The sequence below is a fragment of the Moschus berezovskii genome, chromosome 2 (assembly GCF_049115385.1).
Source record: "Moschus berezovskii isolate FMDL1 chromosome 2, NW_MosBer_1.0, whole genome shotgun sequence".
Classification (NCBI taxonomy): domain Eukaryota; kingdom Metazoa; phylum Chordata; class Mammalia; order Artiodactyla; family Moschidae; genus Moschus; species Moschus berezovskii.
The window spans coordinates 74703801-74722676 of NC_142461.1; the positions used below are offsets into that span (position 1 = coordinate 74703801).

General features: G+C 43.2%; 1 protein-coding gene across 1 annotated transcript in view; it reads right to left on the reverse strand.

The window, feature by feature from the left end:
* The window catches only part of TMEM163 (transmembrane protein 163), a 281351-nt gene that overhangs the window by 94299 nt on the left and 168176 nt on the right, over nt 1–18876 (reverse strand). Inside the window, exons 3-4 of the mRNA XM_055397815.2 lie at nt 10767–10810; nt 9308–9399 (exon numbers count right to left, since the gene is read on the reverse strand). Of these exons, the coding sequence (XP_055253790.2) occupies nt 9308–9399; nt 10767–10810 (136 nt within the window). The remainder of the gene's footprint in view (nt 1–9307; nt 9400–10766; nt 10811–18876) is intronic.

Below are 18876 nucleotides of genomic sequence, written 5' to 3' on the forward strand. Positions count from 1 at the left end.
CCAATAAAAATTAATTTTGAAAAAGATGAAGGGGTTCCATAGTTCAATTTTTTTTATTAGCGTATAGGGAATTTTAATTTATAAAATTTAATAAATGGTACAAAGCACAATGCCATAAACATTAACAGTTAAAATATCACCAAATGAAAAAAATACTATAGAATACACAGTTGCAAAAAGCTACATTAAGTTATTTTACAACTGCCTCAAGCTGCAAAAAGAAAAAAAAAAAACCCAATGCCTTACCTAGGTTATCCCTCTCTCAAAATAATGCCATTTATATTATAAACCACGAACTCCCCATCAAAAGACGGGAACTGCTTTTGTTAATTCATATATATATATGTATATATATATATGACTGTATCACTTTGCTACACACCTGAAACAAACACAACACTATAAATAAAATATAGTACAATATAAAATAAAAATAAGTAACAGATCTTTGTGGCTTTACACTGAGTTAGAGTTCCTATCAGAGGGATAACAGTACCACAGCACCATAGTTTAATTTTTTATTTCACAACTCTTTAACCAGCACCTACTAAATACCAGGCATTGTTCTAGGAGATAAAAAGAACAAGACAGTTAAGGAATACCCTTGTTTTTGTGAGTATAAAATCCTGCGAGGGTGATGGACAATAAACAAGTCTACTAGTACATCTATTAAATACATCATAGGTAATTAGATTTATGAAAGAAAAAAAATATGGCACAGCAAAAGAAAGAAAAAAAATATGAGTGATGGTGGCCAGAGCAAGAAGGAAGTTGCACTTCCTCAGTCACCAAAGTTCTAGCAACCAGAGTCTGGGCAATGTCCCAAAACAGAAATAAAAGACTTTTAATCCTATTTGAAATTCTGGCAACCCATTTTCCAAAAGAAATACAAATGCCAAAAACACATATGCGAATATGCTCAGCTAGATTAGTAACTAACATTTCTTTATATGTACTTTAACATAGAGAACTCAATTTTCCACCTGGACAGAGGGCTATGATCAAAAAGAATGAGAACACTTAGGGCTGGCAAAAGTGAGTAAACACACATCCTCACCCCTGCCAGTGGGAATGTAAATCAGTACGACCTTTTTGGAGCATAGTTTAACACCAGGTATCACAATTGTAAGTTAGCATATTATTTGACCCAGGTGTCTGGTAATTTATTCTCAAGAAACAAGAGGACAAGCATTAAAATAAAAATGTGTGAGGACAGTTACTTCAGGTTGTTTCTAACCCCAAGACTTTGAAAACAACCCATGTCTTCAATAGAAAATTGCTTAAACAAATTATGTTAAGTCCATACATAGAATACTGCATAGCTATAGAAAAAATAACATATCTCTGTACTAAGATGAAAAGATGTTCAGAACATGGTGGTAGCAGAGAAAACCCAGTTTTCAAAGGGGGTAAATATAGATCATCTCTATTTATGTGGGGAAAAAAGGATGTATATGTAACCATGCACATGAGTGCTTTAGTGCACACACACGCCAAACACACACCATCAAAATGTTAGCTCCAGGGGGTCCTATAGCTACTACATTTTATTGCATTTGTGCCACTAGAAATTACCTCAACCTTTTACAGTGATCATGTATTGCTTGTCTTGTTTCAGACTTTGCTGCGGGGTGGGGGGTATGGGATGAAATCAAGAATAATCTTTTATCACGTCACTACACTGCTACCCCATATCTCAAGGTTGATAGCAACTTTCTACAATATGCCAAAGCATGTATTTGAGTGTTTCCCATTTTTCTTTGCAGAGTCTTCTATTCCACACTCTTGAAAAGGAAAACAGAACAATAGAGCAGACAATGAAAAACTATCCCAGTATGACTGGGAAAAAAAAATTAAAAACTCTCAAGATGGAACATAATCATCTGACATTTTTGAGCATATATTGACGTCACATTCAATATCATGTTTAAGCTTCATCTCAGTGACCTTTGGTAGCTATCATGTCCTTCCCCCTTTCACACATGAGAAAACTGAAATTTCAAAAGATGAATGTATCACTGAAGCTCAGAGGAAATGAGTGCAGGTCTGATAAAGAACTCTTCTCAGGGAGAGTATTAGTTTCCTGTGCTGCTGTTATTGAAGCACCGCAGACTGGGGGGCTTAAAACAACAGAAACTTATTGTCTTACAGTTTTTGGGTTTCAAAGTTCTGAAATCAAGATGTTTGCAGGCCCACACTCTCTCTGAAACCTACAGGGTGGAAGCCTTCCTTGACGCTGCTAGCTGCTGGGGTTTACCAACAATCCTTGCATCCCTTAGCTCTGAACTCTGCCCCTACTGTCACACAGTCATTTTCTCCTTGATTGCCGCTGCCTTTATGTATCTACTCTTCTCACAAGGACCCTAATCTTACTGGATTCAGACCTCGTCTAACTCACTGACATCTGCAAAGACCCTGTTTTCCAATAAGGTATCATTCTGTGGTGCAGGGGGTGAGAACGTCAACACCTTTCAGTGACACACAATTTAACTCGTAACAGGGATCAAACCTACCCTCCTCCTTCTAATATACATCCTGCCCACTGCATAACAACCCGACAATATCACATCTATGTCTGGCAGGTTTCATATGTTCTTTTCCTGACAGTGGAAAGCAATGCCCTTCTGCCTTCAGGCAAGACTAAATCCAAATTCTTCCAGGCAGATGAATGAGCTCATGTCCTGCTATCAAGGCCCTACCTTCTACATTAGCTGTCATCAGTCACAGAGGGCATCTCCGAAGTTATTTATTTTTCTAGTTCAAGGTCTGCTCTTGAGCTAAAACACACTCAAGAGCTTTGTAAACTTAAGAGCACTAGACAAATGTGGGGGAAATGCAATTCGCCTTCCCAGAGCCCTCAGTTTATGATCAGATAGGATGCTCCCTGAGAAGGTGGGGTGGGGGGATGTGGTACTATTTTATGTTCCTGGTACAACACTCGCCTTTGCAGTCCACTTAGACCAGGTGCCAAAAGCAAATTACCAACATATCCTTTCTTGACTGCATCGCTTTTCTTTTTCAATTTCTGGCACTGGCTTCAAAATCAGCAAGGATGCTACTGAAACCAGGAATCAAAAGACTATCAAGCTATCCTGTCAACTGGTAGTTTTCAAGCCAAGCAAAATGAAAAGAGAAACAGAGTGAATACCCTGCTTCCTTGAGAATCAGTGTGTCCCAACTTCTTCACAGGAGAAGACACACAAAAGATTCTGTCTAAGAATACTTCTCTATTCCTCTCACATTTGCTTCCCGAAATGCTGCAGAGCGTAATGCCATTTGGAGGTACATTTGGCACAAGAGAACAACCTCCCAGGCTGCATTTTTGCTTCATTGTAAAAGGATGAGAAGCCTGTAAAGGTGCACAGCCTCCCATCTGCCTCTACCTCTCCATCTCAGGGAGTTGATGGATAAATGGCCCAAACAGACAGCTGGCACTGGGGCACCTTCAGGGGGGCCTCCCACCTGTGCTGCAATCATATGCAAAATGTCACCGGCCCCCAGCGAGCATCAAGCTGTACCTTCCGTGGCAAGCATCCTGATAGCCCTCCACAGCAGACGGCAGCGGGAGGCTGTGATACTTCCTGTGGACTTACATGGTACCCAGGGCTGGGCATGGCTAAGAGAGGCGTGAAATTCTCCATGTCTTCCAACCTTGCCAAGTTCCTCCCGCACTAATTTCCCCCGCACCCTCTGCCTCTATCACCTCTTCCCCGCCATATCTTCCTCTCATTTCCAAATTCCCTGGACACTGATTTATTAACAACTTTGTCTGTTGGGTTTTCTTTTAATAGATTAAAAATAATGCTGCAATGCAGGAGACCCAGGTTCAATTCCTACATCGGGAAGATCCCCTGGAGAAGGAAATGGCAACCCACTCCAGAATTCTTGCCTGGAGAAACCCATGGGCAGAGGAGCCTGGCAGGCTACAGTCCATGGGATCTCAAGAGTCGACACAACTTAGCAACTAAAACACCACAAAAATGATCAAACTAGTTAAAGAGGCTTTTTTCAACATGGTAGCCACTAGCCACAGGTTAGTCAATAATTTAAATTAATTGACATTAAATAAAGTTTAAAATCCAGATCATCCATCATTCTAGCCACATGTCAAGGGCTCAAAGGTCACATGTGCCTAATGGCTACCATACTGGACAGTACGGAGAACATGTCCATTATCACAGAGAGTTCAATGCACAGCTCCAGTCTAAAGGATATACAGAAAGTGCCTCCCCTCTTTTTCGGTCCCCAGTCCCCCTCCCAGAGCTGACCCTGCTGCCAGTCTCCTTCGTGTACTCACAGAGGTTTTTTTCATATGTCCAAAGAGTCTGTGTGGATGCAAACCTCATTTTTAAAAACCAAAGAGAAGACTTAAAAACATGATTTGGCTCCAGGCTTTTCTCACTTAGTGAACCTCAGAGACAACAATCTAAGTGTACAAAGAGCGCTTCATTCTTTTGTGTGGCCTCACAGCAGCCCACAATCACCAGGACAACCGTCACCACCCCACCCTATAACCACACTCCTGGGTGCCCTCCTGGGTGGCCCTGCTCTCTTCCCCACTAACACTTTCATCCTACCCCCCAGTTTCCACCTACCCAGACTTTTCTGCCTCTTTCCCTCACCCCTTGCCCTAATGAAACCTGGTTGAGACAGATAAAGATAAATATGCAAATATGGTATCATTCATATGTGGAATCTAATTGCTTTTAAATGACACAAATGAACCTGTTTACAAAATAGACACACAGATTTCAAAAATAAACTTATGGTTACCAAAGGGGAAAGGTGGTGGTGGGGAGGGATAAGCAGGTTATCAGCCACCCACTCCCACCCTAAATCCACACCAATAAATGAACTACCTGTGAAATCCTGGTTCTTACCATCCCATTGTCAAGATAATGCCCCACTCCAACAACCACCAACAGAAGTGGGATTCTAATCCAACACGAGTACCCACTCACCTTGGCTGGTCCTCCCTCCCAGCCCTCAGCCAGCCGGATGTCCTGTTTTGTTCTTAGAAGCCCCCCTTGCCCTTCCTTCTATCAGGGTCTCCTGCTGAAAACCCTGACAGTATGTGAGCCCGATGGTTTGCTTTCCCCATATACATATCCCCTATGACAAGATAGTAACCAATTAAACTTGGAGTTTTTCAAAATAGATAACTAGTTGGTGGAATCACAAAATGGAGCAACTGCTATGGAAAAACAGTATGGAGGTTTCTTAAAACATTAAAAATAGCCCTACCATATGAGTCCCCAGTCTCCCTTCTGGGTGTATTTCCAGAAGAATTGAAAGCAGGGTCAATGAAGAGATATTTCTACATCCATGTTAACAGTTCATTATTTATTAAGGCTGAGGGGAAAACCACCCACATGTCTATTGGTTGATGAAAGGACACACAAAATATGATAGGTACATACAATGGAATATTACAGAGCCTTCAAAAGGAAAGAAATTAACACATGCTATAACATGGATAAACCTTGAGGGCATCATGCTAAGTGAAACAAGCCAGTCACAACAGGACAAAAACTGTGTGAATTCATTTACATGAGGGACCTACCTAGAGTCATCAATTTCATAGAGAGAGAAAGTAGAACGGCGGTTACCAAGCTCTGGGGGAGGGGTAATAAGAAGCTGTGTAATGAGTACGGAGTCTCAATTTGCGAGATCTGCTCTCAACACTGTGAATACACCTAACACTACTGAATTGTAAACTTAAAATATTTCAGATGGTAAATATGATATGTTTTTCCCCACAATAAAAAAGTGTGACACAAAGCAAAGCTTATTGGCGCTCTGCTCTGTGGTAGTGCTGAAGGCACACGCCCTCCCTCTGAGTATCAAACGCCCACAGTCAGGGCACACAGTCATCAGGCAGAAGGCTGAGCAGGGTTTCCATCACTTTGCTTCGGCAATCTCAAGTTCAAGATTCCCTCAGAAGCTTAGAAACAAAAGAGGGAAAAGTAGAAGAGTTAACTAAGGACTGGTTGGATATTTCCTCATTTTCTCAAAACTTATTCTCCAGCAACTAACTGAAAACCAGTAGTTTTTTCTAGCTATGCCCCTTATAATTCATTCATGATCATTAATATGCAACACCAGTTTCTCAGCTGGCAGTGATTTCATGAATTTTTAATTTACATGGAATGAGCCAGGGATTAAAATTCTAAACTAAACCAACAATACAGAGGATTCTGAGTGTTGTTTTAATCTCTAGATTAAGAATCTCCAAATGAATCCACGGGCATCACCACGTGGAACAATCATCTGGGAATTATCAAAGCAAATTGGTGAGTTTCTGCCTTATGGGTATTATTAAAGATACACTTTTAAGGGTATATATTTGGGGATCATTAAAAACAGTGAAACCAATGACATTTCTTATCATCAATCAATGTTGGATAACATGCTGGCCACCTGGTAAATGTTCACCGAGATCCCAACACTATAGAAAAGCCACAATAATTTGTGGCTTTGTGACTAATATGTAAGAGACTCACTTTAGCATAAAGGAAATCAGATTTTAAAAGCAAATTAGAAAAGAGAAATTAAGAAACAGTGAACACAATTCCTTCTAGAATTGCAAATCAAATTCTGTATTATTAATTCTAAAATAAGCAAGGCAGAGGGAAGAGCTTTCTTTTCAGAGGGCAAGGCCCAACAGAAATTTAATACATGTCCCATATGTCATTTTAAATGTCTAAAAGCCACATTAAGAATGTAAACAGAAGTAAAATTGTAATAGTTTATTTAACCCAATATATCCCAAATATTTTTATATCAACATGTAATCCATATTGTTTTCTAAATATTAATAAAATGCTTGTATTCTTTTTTCCTCACATTTTTGGGATTTGGTGTATATTTTATCAACCTCTGTTAATAGTGTATTGGTGTGTGTATTAACCTCTCAGTTAGAAGCAGCCACATATAAATGCTAAAAGAGCCTCCAGTGGCTGCCATCTTGGTAACAGAACTATGGGTCCAAAGAATGTGTTCATCTGACAGGATAGGGACTAGCTCTTGAAAGTCAAGCATATCTCTACACTGCACTCTCTAGGCTGTTCTTACTGTATTTCTCAAAGACCAATCAGCAACAGGCTGGGTAGATGCATTCACTGTTCCTTTGGCTAGACAGGTGGCAATTCAACTTTGATCACTATGGAACCATCATTATCTTTTGCAAAATCAGTCTACTACTATTGCTTCTTGATTTTTCCAACCAGTAAACTGACTCACTTTTTCAAAAATTAACTTTATCCTAACTAACATCATCTATGATGTCACAGGTTTTATATTTTAATTTTTTTTCTTAAAAGGGCTAATTTAACACTTAAAAGGAGCTTTAGTGCTCTGTCTCAAGCCAACAACTAAACTAAAATTGGCTCTCATTTGCGAGTCAGTTTTGACATCATCTTTCAAAAGTTTTCCATTTGGCATAAGCAACCTCAGAGATATTACTATTTCCTGAGTCCCCTGACACTTAACATTTATATTGCTGAGTGTGACACAGCATCTCCATCAAGAGTACCTCTTGTCTGGGCACCACCACAAACAACAGGGCATTTCCTCATTTGTATTCAGCTGTCCAAAAGCTATAGAAGTGGAGTAAAGGTCTTGCTCTAATGACAAGCCACAGTTGACTCAGTCTCAGGGGAATCCCCTTAATAATTAATAATGATGGCAGCTAACGTTTACTGAACTACATGACAGAAGCTGTCATAAGTTTATATATATAATATGATATTATGTCTTATATCATGATGATTAGTATCTCACTCGCATAACTGTCAAATACCCCCTTTTTTCCAGATAAGGAAACAAAGCATAGAGCAGTTAAGATTGCTTCCCACAAAGCTGACAAGTTGTGGAGCTGAGATTCAAAGTCAACAAATCTGACTTTGGAACCTGGGAATTACCAAGAATATAAAAAATGGAAACTGCAAAAGACACATGCTTTATGGTCACAAACACAAGTACTTCAAAGACAAATAATCACCCAAGAAACGTGGAGACTAAGGAAGCAATATTTTCCAATACCCGGAAGGACAGAAGACAAGTAGAATAATTCAGAATGCTTTCAAAAGGTCCTCTGTAAATCACAATGGGAGAACACATCTTACTTAAAAAGAAAGGGAAAAAAAGCATGAAAATTCAAAGGAACAAAAATTTCGGTAACAGAGAAAGAAGATGGAAGGATGAATGAATTGTTAGATGGATTTGAAACAGGAGGGGTGGAGGCAGGGCATGACCTTTAAAAGAATGACATGGGCATATATCATAGGATATGGGCATTGGGCATTGACATAGGACATGACAAAAAATGGTAGAACCAACTAGGTCCAAGATGGTGGAAGAGTCAACGCCCAGTAGACCTGAAGCCTCATTATACATACGCTCATTGTAATACACTAGCAAGCTAAATGACATACCCGCCAGTGTCATGACAGTTCTGAGGCAAACCATAAAAGGCAAAAAAGTGGGTGGTGGCCCAAGTCCTAGAAATCCCTTGTCCCTTCTCCAAGCTAGTTGGAGTAATCCTCCTACTCTTTAGTCTATGAAATTATCCAGCCCATAAAACTAACCACACCAGGACTTCCCTGGTGGTCCAATGGCTAAGGCTGCATGCTCCCAATGCAGGGGACCCAGGTTTGATCCCTGGTCAGGGAACTAGATTCCACATGCCACAACAAAGATCTGGCACACCAAATAATTTTTTTTTTTTTTAAAAGGAAACAACTAACCACCTCATATTTCAGGGTCTCTCCCCTTTCGAGATGGCCCACACTTTTGTCTGTGCAGTGTGTTTCTCCCACAGCCACTCTAGCCTTTGGAGATAGACCACATTCTGTCCATGGAATGTGTATCTCTCTAAATAAATTCACTTCTTAGCTGTCACTTTGTGTCTCTTACTAAATTCTTTCTGTCCTTAGACGTAAAGAATCTGAGCTTCACTAAGTCCTGAGACTGAATGTATGATTTCAGTTAAGACAGTGGGTTCAAGTCCCAGTCTGAGCTGTGCAGTTTCAGATTGATCGATGACTAGATGGACAGACAAATAAGCATACAAACATTCACTCCAGGCTCAAGAGCAGAGAACAGGGAAAATTATAAGGGGACATTCCATCTCTCTGAGCATCCCAGAAAGGGCCAATCATGTAGCTGATATCACACCAGCCACTCTCAAAGGCAATTTGGGGACCTTATTCTCATCACTGTACCAAAGCTGCAAGGTGAGCCATGCTGACAGCCTGATTACATGGCAAGGGTTCTGCAAAGTGAAAGAAGATAAAAATCCACTTACATGTACTCCCTATGGGCAGAGTGTACAGCGGCCGCGTTGCTGTAACGCCATAGGACAATCGCCGATGACAGGACATCAAGGATGGCGTCAAACTAGAAGGAGGAGACACAGTATTAATGGTTTCCCAGAGTTAATAGGTCACAACTGTGAAGACACATCGCCATTGCTCTGTGACTTGGAACATCTGAACCAGTGACCTCAGAGCAAAGAGGCTTCACATCATTACAATGCCGGCCACTCAGCATCCTCAAGGTGGAGATCCTGGGAATTCTAAGTCAGGGCACCCAACGTGCCCACGTGGTGCCAGGGTCATGGCTCCTCCTGGTCGCTTCCTGCCGGGGGTACGGGGAGAGCCACACTCTATGTGGCTACCAGCACGCTGGTGATGGGGGTGGGGTGATGACACTTATGACACATGCGAAACTGATCTCCCCAGGGCAGGCAAGATAATTTCAGCATTTTTCTGTCCATCCCAAGCAAAGGATTTGGGCCAAGGATTCTGTGTTTCTGGCTCTCAATAGGACTGTTCTACCTGGGATCTGGGGGTGAGGGTGGGGTCACCCAGGGTGCTCCACGAAGTCTGCCAACACTGTGAAACTGGATACAAAACTCAGTGCTTTTGTTCGAATGAACAGTCGAACGTGTAAGAGGAGAGGGAAGAAAGGAGGGGAAGCAGAGAGGAGTGTGAGGGAGGGAGACGGGCAGGGTGGGAGGGTGGCGTGCGCGCGTGATTTCTGGGGAGACAGTCCACACCTTTCAGAAGATTCTGAAAAGAATCCGCCAGCCTCAAAACATTAAGTCCTCACAACAATGGGAAAAGTGGCTTTGGGAACAGGGAACACACACCATCAGGTACAGGAAGCCCTGAAGCAGGAGAGCTGTTGAAATGAACTTTCTTTGTGGGAATCACCTCACCCCAACACACTTTTCGTCTGGAAAACTACAAGCCCTAATGCGCTCTCGAAGATGTGGGGAGACTTTACCCAAGTTTTCAGTATCTGAGACCCACCTTCCTAACCAACTCCCATCAGGAAGCAGGTTCAGAAACCAGGGTACCCCTAGTCTGGCTGAAGACTGACATCCTATTGCCGGCAGCCCCATCTTAACTCACATCACCTTTGCCCACACCAGCAAATGTTTCACTTCAGCGTGTGCCCATTTTCAAACCTACAACCTTAAGGGGGTGGGGAACGGGCTAAACCCTTAAAAAAAAAATCCTCTCAAGGATTTGCAGAAAACATGGTGGCCCTGATCTGCTGTTGAGAATTATACACTGTCATCGCAGTTTACTTCTATCAAATTATAACTGTTTATAGAAGCAACTTCCATAAAAGGTATGTTTGTCATGCTCTCTCTCTCATCTGCTAACCACCCTCTTAAATCAGAGGCCCCAGCGTGAGATTTGTGGGCCCGGGAGAAACGTGCAAAACTTCATAAAAGTACATTTCAGGTTACTTACTGCAAACCCAAAAGCAGAGGCGCTGTACCTCATAACGGAGACAGCTAAAAAGAAAGAAAATATTATTCAGAATATTTTAAGATCTTGTGAATATTTTCTCTCATTTGTGAGAGTATTCATATATTTGATATGGCCTTTTAAACATCACTGGAAAAGTTCTATGAGAATGGAATTAAAAATTAACTGTACTTGTCATATCTGAGAATTTTAAAAAAATTCAAGAGTGATATGAAAAGATTCCAGACTTCACTTGCAAGGACCTCCCTTCCCAGTGTACCCTGAAGCATCAAAGGGCCAGCTTCCGAGTGAAAACACTCAAGCAATTGTCAATCAAATGACTGCTGAGACTCTGAGAATTTAACAACTGGGAATAGAGGGCTGGGAACCATATTAAACTTTGAAAGTGAAACTGTGACCATCTGAACTGTTCTCATAATAAAGTATTTACTGATACACACACCATTGCTAACACAGTTGGAAAAAAAATCTCTTGCCCTCCAGAGCTTAATATCCAGTGTGGACCTCAATAAAACTGTTTAGGAAAACAAGAATAAATTATCTTAAACAAGCGATGTCTACAAAAGTAGGTGCCACAATTATAATTAAGACATATTTCATCCATACTCAAAAACCAATCTACCTTTTGAGGGGCAAGTCAATTGGGTAGCACTTTTGTCTGATTCTGTGATCTGTTCTGTGCCAAAACCATGTGCAGCTTCCTAGACAGCTCTCAATTTGACTTAATAAGGCAGGGCTTCAGGCAAAAGCCGTATTAAACAAGCACATGCCCACCCACTAATAAAGAATGAAACCCAACCCCAAGGGTCAGCAAGGCTGTGAAGTGGATTGTTCCACGCACAGGTGTTACAAGCACTCACTCAAGGAGTAAGGCAGGTGTGGATACAGAGCATGGAAGTCAACATCCCTTTGGACTCCCACTCAACTCAGCACATGTCCCTTCTCTGAGAGCTGCTCTCTGCTATCCACATGGACCCCAGGCAGCCATATTGGGCTTTGTACTCCTGCCCTCAGCCACAGGGGGGATCATCCAACCCAGGGCAACCCAAACATGTTTCATATTCTGTGTATAAGGAATTCCTCTGTGTAGCAGAAATAGAATCTAAGAATTTTACCGTTATAAAGCATGTAGCTGAAAAATACACTAAGAACTCATTTCTCCCAAGTCTGACCAAGATCCTGGTAGACCTAATCTAGGATGTCAATAGACCTATCTTCTTTGCCTAGCAACAATTTGATGGATTTTTGAATGCTGCTATTGTCGTTCAGTCACTAAGTCGTGTCCAACTCTTTACAACCCCATGGACTATAGCCCGCCAGGCTTCTCTGTCCATGGAATTTCCCAGGCAAGAATACAGAGTGGGTTGCATTTCCTTTCCCAGGGGATCTTCCCGACCCAGGGATTGAATGAGTCTCCTGCATTGGCAGGCAGATTCTTTACCACTGAGCTACCAGGGAAGCCCCTTTGAATGTTATAAGCAACAAACTACTGACTTGATTTTTATAGATAACTGGGACACATGATTGGCAAATGTTCTAGGAACGTTTCCAACTAAAAAATAAACTAATAATTGAGACTGGGATTCTAGTTGGTTAATTTACCCTGTTGGAATTGAAACGTGGAAACACCAGAGCTAGAACTGACCATGGTTTGCTACACAGACTGAGGAGCAGAGAGACAGGCATGGGGAATAAACACAGGCTCCTCTGTCTGTGGAATTTTCTAGGCAAGAATACTGGAGTGGGTTGCCATTCCCTTACCATCTGAGACACCAGGGTGGATTAAATAGAGTGGGTATTTTACCCAATATGGTGTCAAAGAATTGGCAGGTTTAGATCAGGAGGCTCATGGCAACAGTTGCTACGGAACCTAGTTAATTCCAGAGATTTTTTCCTGTGACCTTGCTATAGGTCTCCACACCTGACACTGACATAGGGCTTCACAAGTTACAGATTTCAAAGTTAACGCTCACTTGATTTTATTAAGAAACACAAGGAACCTTGTCTCAAAGACTAGAATCCAACAAAGGAGACAGCCACTGAAGGGTGGGATTTCCCTGACTCCAAGGCAGTCAAGGCCCATGATATCATGTACTTTCAGAACTAGACTGGAAAATTCTGTTTGCATGGTTTAAGCCTGCCCAGTGGATGAATCACTGATAGGACAAGTGAAATCTTTATGTTGTTCTACACCCCCATGCATCAAGGAAAACGGGAGCAGGAGGGCTCCAGGAGCACCTAGAGTCCTGAAGAGAAGGCAGGCATTCCCATGGCCCATTTACTTCTAAATTGGTTCCATCTAATTTTCTAGATGAGAAAGGCTGAAGATTGTGTGGGGAGTTGAGGGTGCACTGAAGGGCCCTCCACTTGGCCACAGCTCAGGCAGCTGTCCTATGGGAGCAATCCCCAAGCTTTTGAGATGACAGAACAGCAAATAGTCATTAGCACAGGACCCAGTGGAAGAGATCAGTCAGCTTTTTAGGAGTTTCTGAAGAGTAAATGACTTTTGGTAGGGGCAGGAGTGTGGGGAGCCATAACTGGACAAGACACACTCAAGTTCTGGGATAAGAAGGGGCTCAAAGGTGGAACTGGTTTAGACAGCCTCTGCTCCCACAGAAAGAGAGCCAACTGTGGGGTTTTCATCATGGCATTTTCAACCTCCCTCATGCTCAGAGTGAGTTCCATTTGAAGAAGTCCTGGGCCAGAATGACCCACCGAGGCAGAGATTACAGGGCAGGTGGCCCTGCAGCCCACATGGACATGGCTGAGGGCAGCTGGGAGGCCAGCAAAGATCCATCTAAAGTCCAGCAGTGCCTTTCATGCAGGTGCTAGACTCTATGCTGGACAACAAAGAGGAAAAGGTCCTTTTGACCTCAGGCTATTACGCTGCAAGCTGGCAAAGTCCTACCCCACTGCAAGGGCGAAGCTCTCCTAGGAAGGCTGCTCTTGGTTGACGCAGAGGTCCAGCTGAAGGTAATGAAGTCTCTGTGGCTCTCAGCACGTGGCGTGAGGCTGTTCAATGCTGCAGCTGCTCCTGAATAGAACGCCTGAAACTAAGCAGGGCCCTGGATGCAAAAGCTTTTCTGTGCCACTCGTTTTCTTGTTTGCAGGAAACAGGCTTCATTCAGCCTCCAAGGCCTTCCCTGAGTTCCAAACAGCAGATTCTAATAAGGGAAGGGAGGGGATGTAGAGACAAGGGAGGAGCAGCCAAGAAACAATAGTGCAGACTTACAACAGGATCCTGGTTCCCTCTCAAGGGATATATACATAGCAGTATCTTAGCGACTCCATGGACTGTAGCCCTTCAGGCTCCTCCGTTCATGGGATTTCCCAGGCAAGAATACTGGAGCAGGTTGCCATTTCCTATTCCAGGCATCTGTTAGCAGTTTTGTATATACTGAAACTCCCATCAGGTGGGAGAAGTTAACTATATGCTGTCCACAGCACTCACAGCCCAGACCAGTAAGGACCGGAAGGTTGATGATGCTCCCTATTACCTCACCACCAACCAATCACAGAATGTCCATGAGCTGATCATGCCTTCCTCTTTGAACCACTGCAATAAAACTCCTCACTACCCGCTCCAGGTTGGAATAGACAGTTTAGAGGGCGTTAGCTGGCTGCATCCCCCTTCACCTAGCAAAGCAATAAAGCTATTCTTTTCTACTCCACCCCAAACCTGTCTCCACATTTCAGTTTGATACGAAAGTGTACAGACGATGAATCTTGGCTACACATTCCAACTGTTAGCAGCCTCCAAATTCATCTGAATCTCACGGGTACCAGTGGGGAAATTGGGGAAATTTTCAGCACTGTGTCTGCTCCTCACATTCAGAGACTGTCTCTAACATTCATCACTGAACCATGCACTCAGGGAGGCAGTACTACCTACAGGCCACCGAGTCTCATTCCCTAAGGAGCTGAGACCTAGGCTACTCCCCACTTCTCACTCCCCCATGATGAGAGTGAAAGCAGGCTGCCATCTGATTAGGCTGACCTTACACCCCCAGAAACGCACACACAGCAACAGGGCTCCTCTCACTTTCCCTGCTATCTTGTTGTTTTTTATATATTAAGACTCAGAGTCCTGAGGATGTTCCTAAGTCAAATGAAGATCTGTAGCTTGGGGCCTGCCTAGCAGCCATTTCCCATTGGCTAGAAGGGCCCTGAGTCTCCTCTGGGAAACAGGAGGTCACCTACCCTCAGACTATGGGGTTTGGGTGGGATGTCATCATGACCCCCACTCCAGCCTACCCCCGTCCCGTGGCCAAAGTTAATGATTCAGAGATGGCACAATTCAATTTGAGCCAGTGAGAACCTGTCCTGAGATTCTGCTGAAAATACTGGGAAGTGGATGTCTTTCTATCTAAGAGGGGACACAGAGCTGGCAGCATGAGAACAGGAGCTGCCAGTAGCAATTTTGCTCTCAATGATGAAGGCCAACTTAGAAATGAGGCAACACAGAGGAAAGCAGATATGAGGATAACGAACCAAAGCCAGGTGACATGGACTGAACATCTGGAATCAGCCCCACCTGAAGTCTACCCCTATATTTTTCAAATACATCAACCAATAATTTCCTTTAATTTACTTCAGCCAGTCTGAGTTGAGTTTGTATCACTGGATATAATATATCTTGACCCAAATCATCCCTTTTCCAAAAATCTCTTTTAATGCCTAAGAAATGGACAAACACCTTCTACCAAAAGGTTCACAGCAGGTTTGCATGATTTATAATTACAAAACACTGGACACAATTTAAATATCCAGCAGTAGGGTAATAATTAAAGAATGATCCAGTTAAAGAATAAGCTATATATATATATAGCTGTTTGAAAATGTTTAGCAAGTGTACTGCTGGCTAATGCTTATTTTAGCATACCCAGGAATCAAATTCAGGTCTCCTGCATTGTAAGCAGATTCTTTACCGTCCAAGCCACTAAGGAAGCCCCCTGGCTGGTATAGGTGCAAACCGAATGGAGAGGTCAGAAGGGGCTTCACTTAGAAGGTGAGATTTGAACAAAGATCTGGAGGAGGTGAGGGAGTGAGTCACACAGTCACCTGGACGAAGAAACTTTCAGAGAATGGGAAGAGTCAGTGCAAAGGCCCTGAGGTGGAGTACCTGGAACTTATGAGGCCATTTGGTCTGAGACAAAAGGGAGTAAGAGGGGAGCTATGTGAGATAACAGATCTTATTGTTTGGGAATAGGTAGAAAAGGTAAGCAACAAAATGATATATGTGATACTGTACATTTACACTTTAAAAATGCACTGAAAACAACTTTTATTTAAAAAATCCATCAAATGATAACAGCAGTTAATCTTTGGTGGGTGGGAATATTTGAGTAGATTTCTTTCTACTTCTTTGTACTGCCTATATTTTCCACAACCAGCCTATATATCCATTCAAACTAGAAAAAGAAATACATTTTATTTGGGGGAAAAGCTACCCAACTTGTAGCAATGCAGCAGAAATCATATTTATGATGCACATCAGGGGGCAGGCAGCATTGTGAGTCATGAGCACATATGAGCTTCCGGTGAAGAGGAACGCAAGCTACCATACACGTCTTCATTATGTCTCTGTTTCTGAAACCCATTTCCCAAGGCCAAATCACCTACATGAGAAGCCTGGAAATGCCTCCAAAGAGTTCTCAGAAGCACAGTGGGGGCAGACAGGCCAGGGACACAAGCAAAATGTCACTTCCCCCCTAAGGGACCTCCAGCCTCCCTAGTTTTTATGTGTCCTACACTCTTCTTTCATTGACATGACAAGGGGGTAATAAGAGCTACACTCCCAGAAGCACACAAGCAACAGAAGTCCTAAATAAATATTTATACAGGTCCAGTTAAAGACCAGACCTTCTTTAAATAAATCCCACTCAGGCCAGAAATCACTTCAGCTGGAAACTCCAATTCAAACAGAAGGACAGCTGGAAAATGGAGCAGACCCAGGCAACCCATTGTCAGGGCCAAACCACATGCAAATCACGCAGCTGAGTAAGCAGCAGGAGCAGTGGGCTCCCGGAGAGGCTTCGGGAGGAGCAGACAAAGTGCCTTGGAAATGCACAGGGAGGTGAGAGAGCCAGCGAGGCAACTGAGGGTCAAGGCCGGGAGCCCCTCAAGGATGAAACAAAGAAGGCCATTTCAACTGCAGGCAAAATTTAACCAACAATGAGGACCCATCTGTCATTCTCACCAAAGCCAGGCAATAATTGTCTTGAGTCTTAGCACTCTTTTAGTAATACCCCAGGCCCCATAACACCTCTGAGTTGCTAAATTATGTACCCAGTAAAGCTCCATTAATAAATCAATCCCACTTTAATTAGACCACCTCTGTCACTCAGATGCCTAGCAACCACCTCACCCACAGCCATGGAACTAACTCGACTTGTGAACCCATCTTTCCGTCATCCAGTTTCATCATACTGGCTGCAATCTAGGCAGCAGGAGGAGACAAAATTGACTGATATTCTGACTCACTTAAACAGAACCTGTGACAGCTTTCAGACGCTCCCTCCCACTCAAACAAGAATATAACGTACTACCAAAAATGAATGACAGGATGTTGAATTCAGTCATCACTGAAGGGAAAGAGGGAAAGCAGTTAGAAGAACAAATCAACAAGACTGTTGAACCTGCTGGGCTACTCATCTTCAGTAGCAGCACAGGAACGACCCTGTACTTTGTCTAGATCAGAATCTGCAAGAGGGCCACCCGAGGATGAAATTTAGAAGTTTTTGTTCAACCCATATAGTATGATTCAAGTATCAGAAATACGAAAATTTTTAATTGAAAGACTTCACAAATTAGGAAAAGGAAAGGGAGGGAGGGAGGAAAGGAGGGAAGGAATGGAAAAAAACCACCTGAATTTTTGGCTTGTCTCAAAAACCCGAGATCTGCTGGTGCTGGGCATTCCCTTTCAGCAGAGCTAGGGCTGCGTTCAGACAGGACATGTTCTTGGGCAGCTGTCTTTCCTGCAGCATTGGACCTGGCTGGCCTCACTCAACTGGCCCCTCTGGGTACACAGCTGACCAGGCAGGCTTGAGGGTGTAGCCCTGAGCAGCTTAAGGGAAGAGATAGCAGTGTCATCCCCATGTCTGCAATACCCAGCTAAATGCCTACTAAATAATCACGTGTGCTTCACGAACACTTGCATCTGACATTTCCACTCTCAGGTGTGGCTCTTGGCAAATAACAGAAAGCTGTATCATGGGTCAGTTCTCAAAGCCTACACCATTCTTTGAGAGCTTCATCTTCCCTGGAATCTGAGAAGCTTTCATTAGCCCAGTCAGGCCATGGGCACTGACCACCCACCGTCCAGGGATCTGCCTATCTGCAGAGAGTCCTTGCCAAGACCTCAGGGATGATTATGAAGGTTTCTCTCTTTCTTCCATGTGACCAAGAGACAGGCGGCCATGTACAGAAAGTAGCCATAAGGTTCCTTCCCCCATCCCATCACACAATAACCTGTGTGACCCACAACAAGAATGTGTATGAAGACGTTAGAAAGCATTGCTCTTGAGCTACTGCTCTGGAGCAGGGAATGTCATTTGATGGTGACCTGGGCAGCTTTGCTGTAAAAGATGCACTTGCATTCAGGTTTGGAACAGGAGGAAAATCCCAAAGTGTCTTGCCTGGACTTCCCACATCCTCCTAACTGTTCCCCTGCCTGCACCTCTGCCCCAGCACATTCTCAACATGCAGCCAGAGTGGTTCTACCTGCCCCATGCCCAGGAAAGGCCTAGGTCCTTATGATGGATGAGGCCCCATGTGCTGACCTCCTCCCCTTATAGCTGCACCTGCTCACTGACCTCCCCTGAGCCAGGCACACTCCTGCCAGCCTGGGTTCTAGCTAGCACTTCCACCCAGAGCATTCTTACCCCAGAATCCGACTGGTCCAGTCTCTCATTGCCTTCAGGTTTCTGCTTAAAGCTCAGTTTGTAGGCCTGTCCTGATTTCCCTACTTAATACTGCAACCTTCCCTTTACCAGACTCTAGGGTTCCTTTATCCAGAGCACACACATCTACCACACCATCCCATTTACTAATCTATGAACATTGTATACCATTTGCCCCCTTCACCCACTAG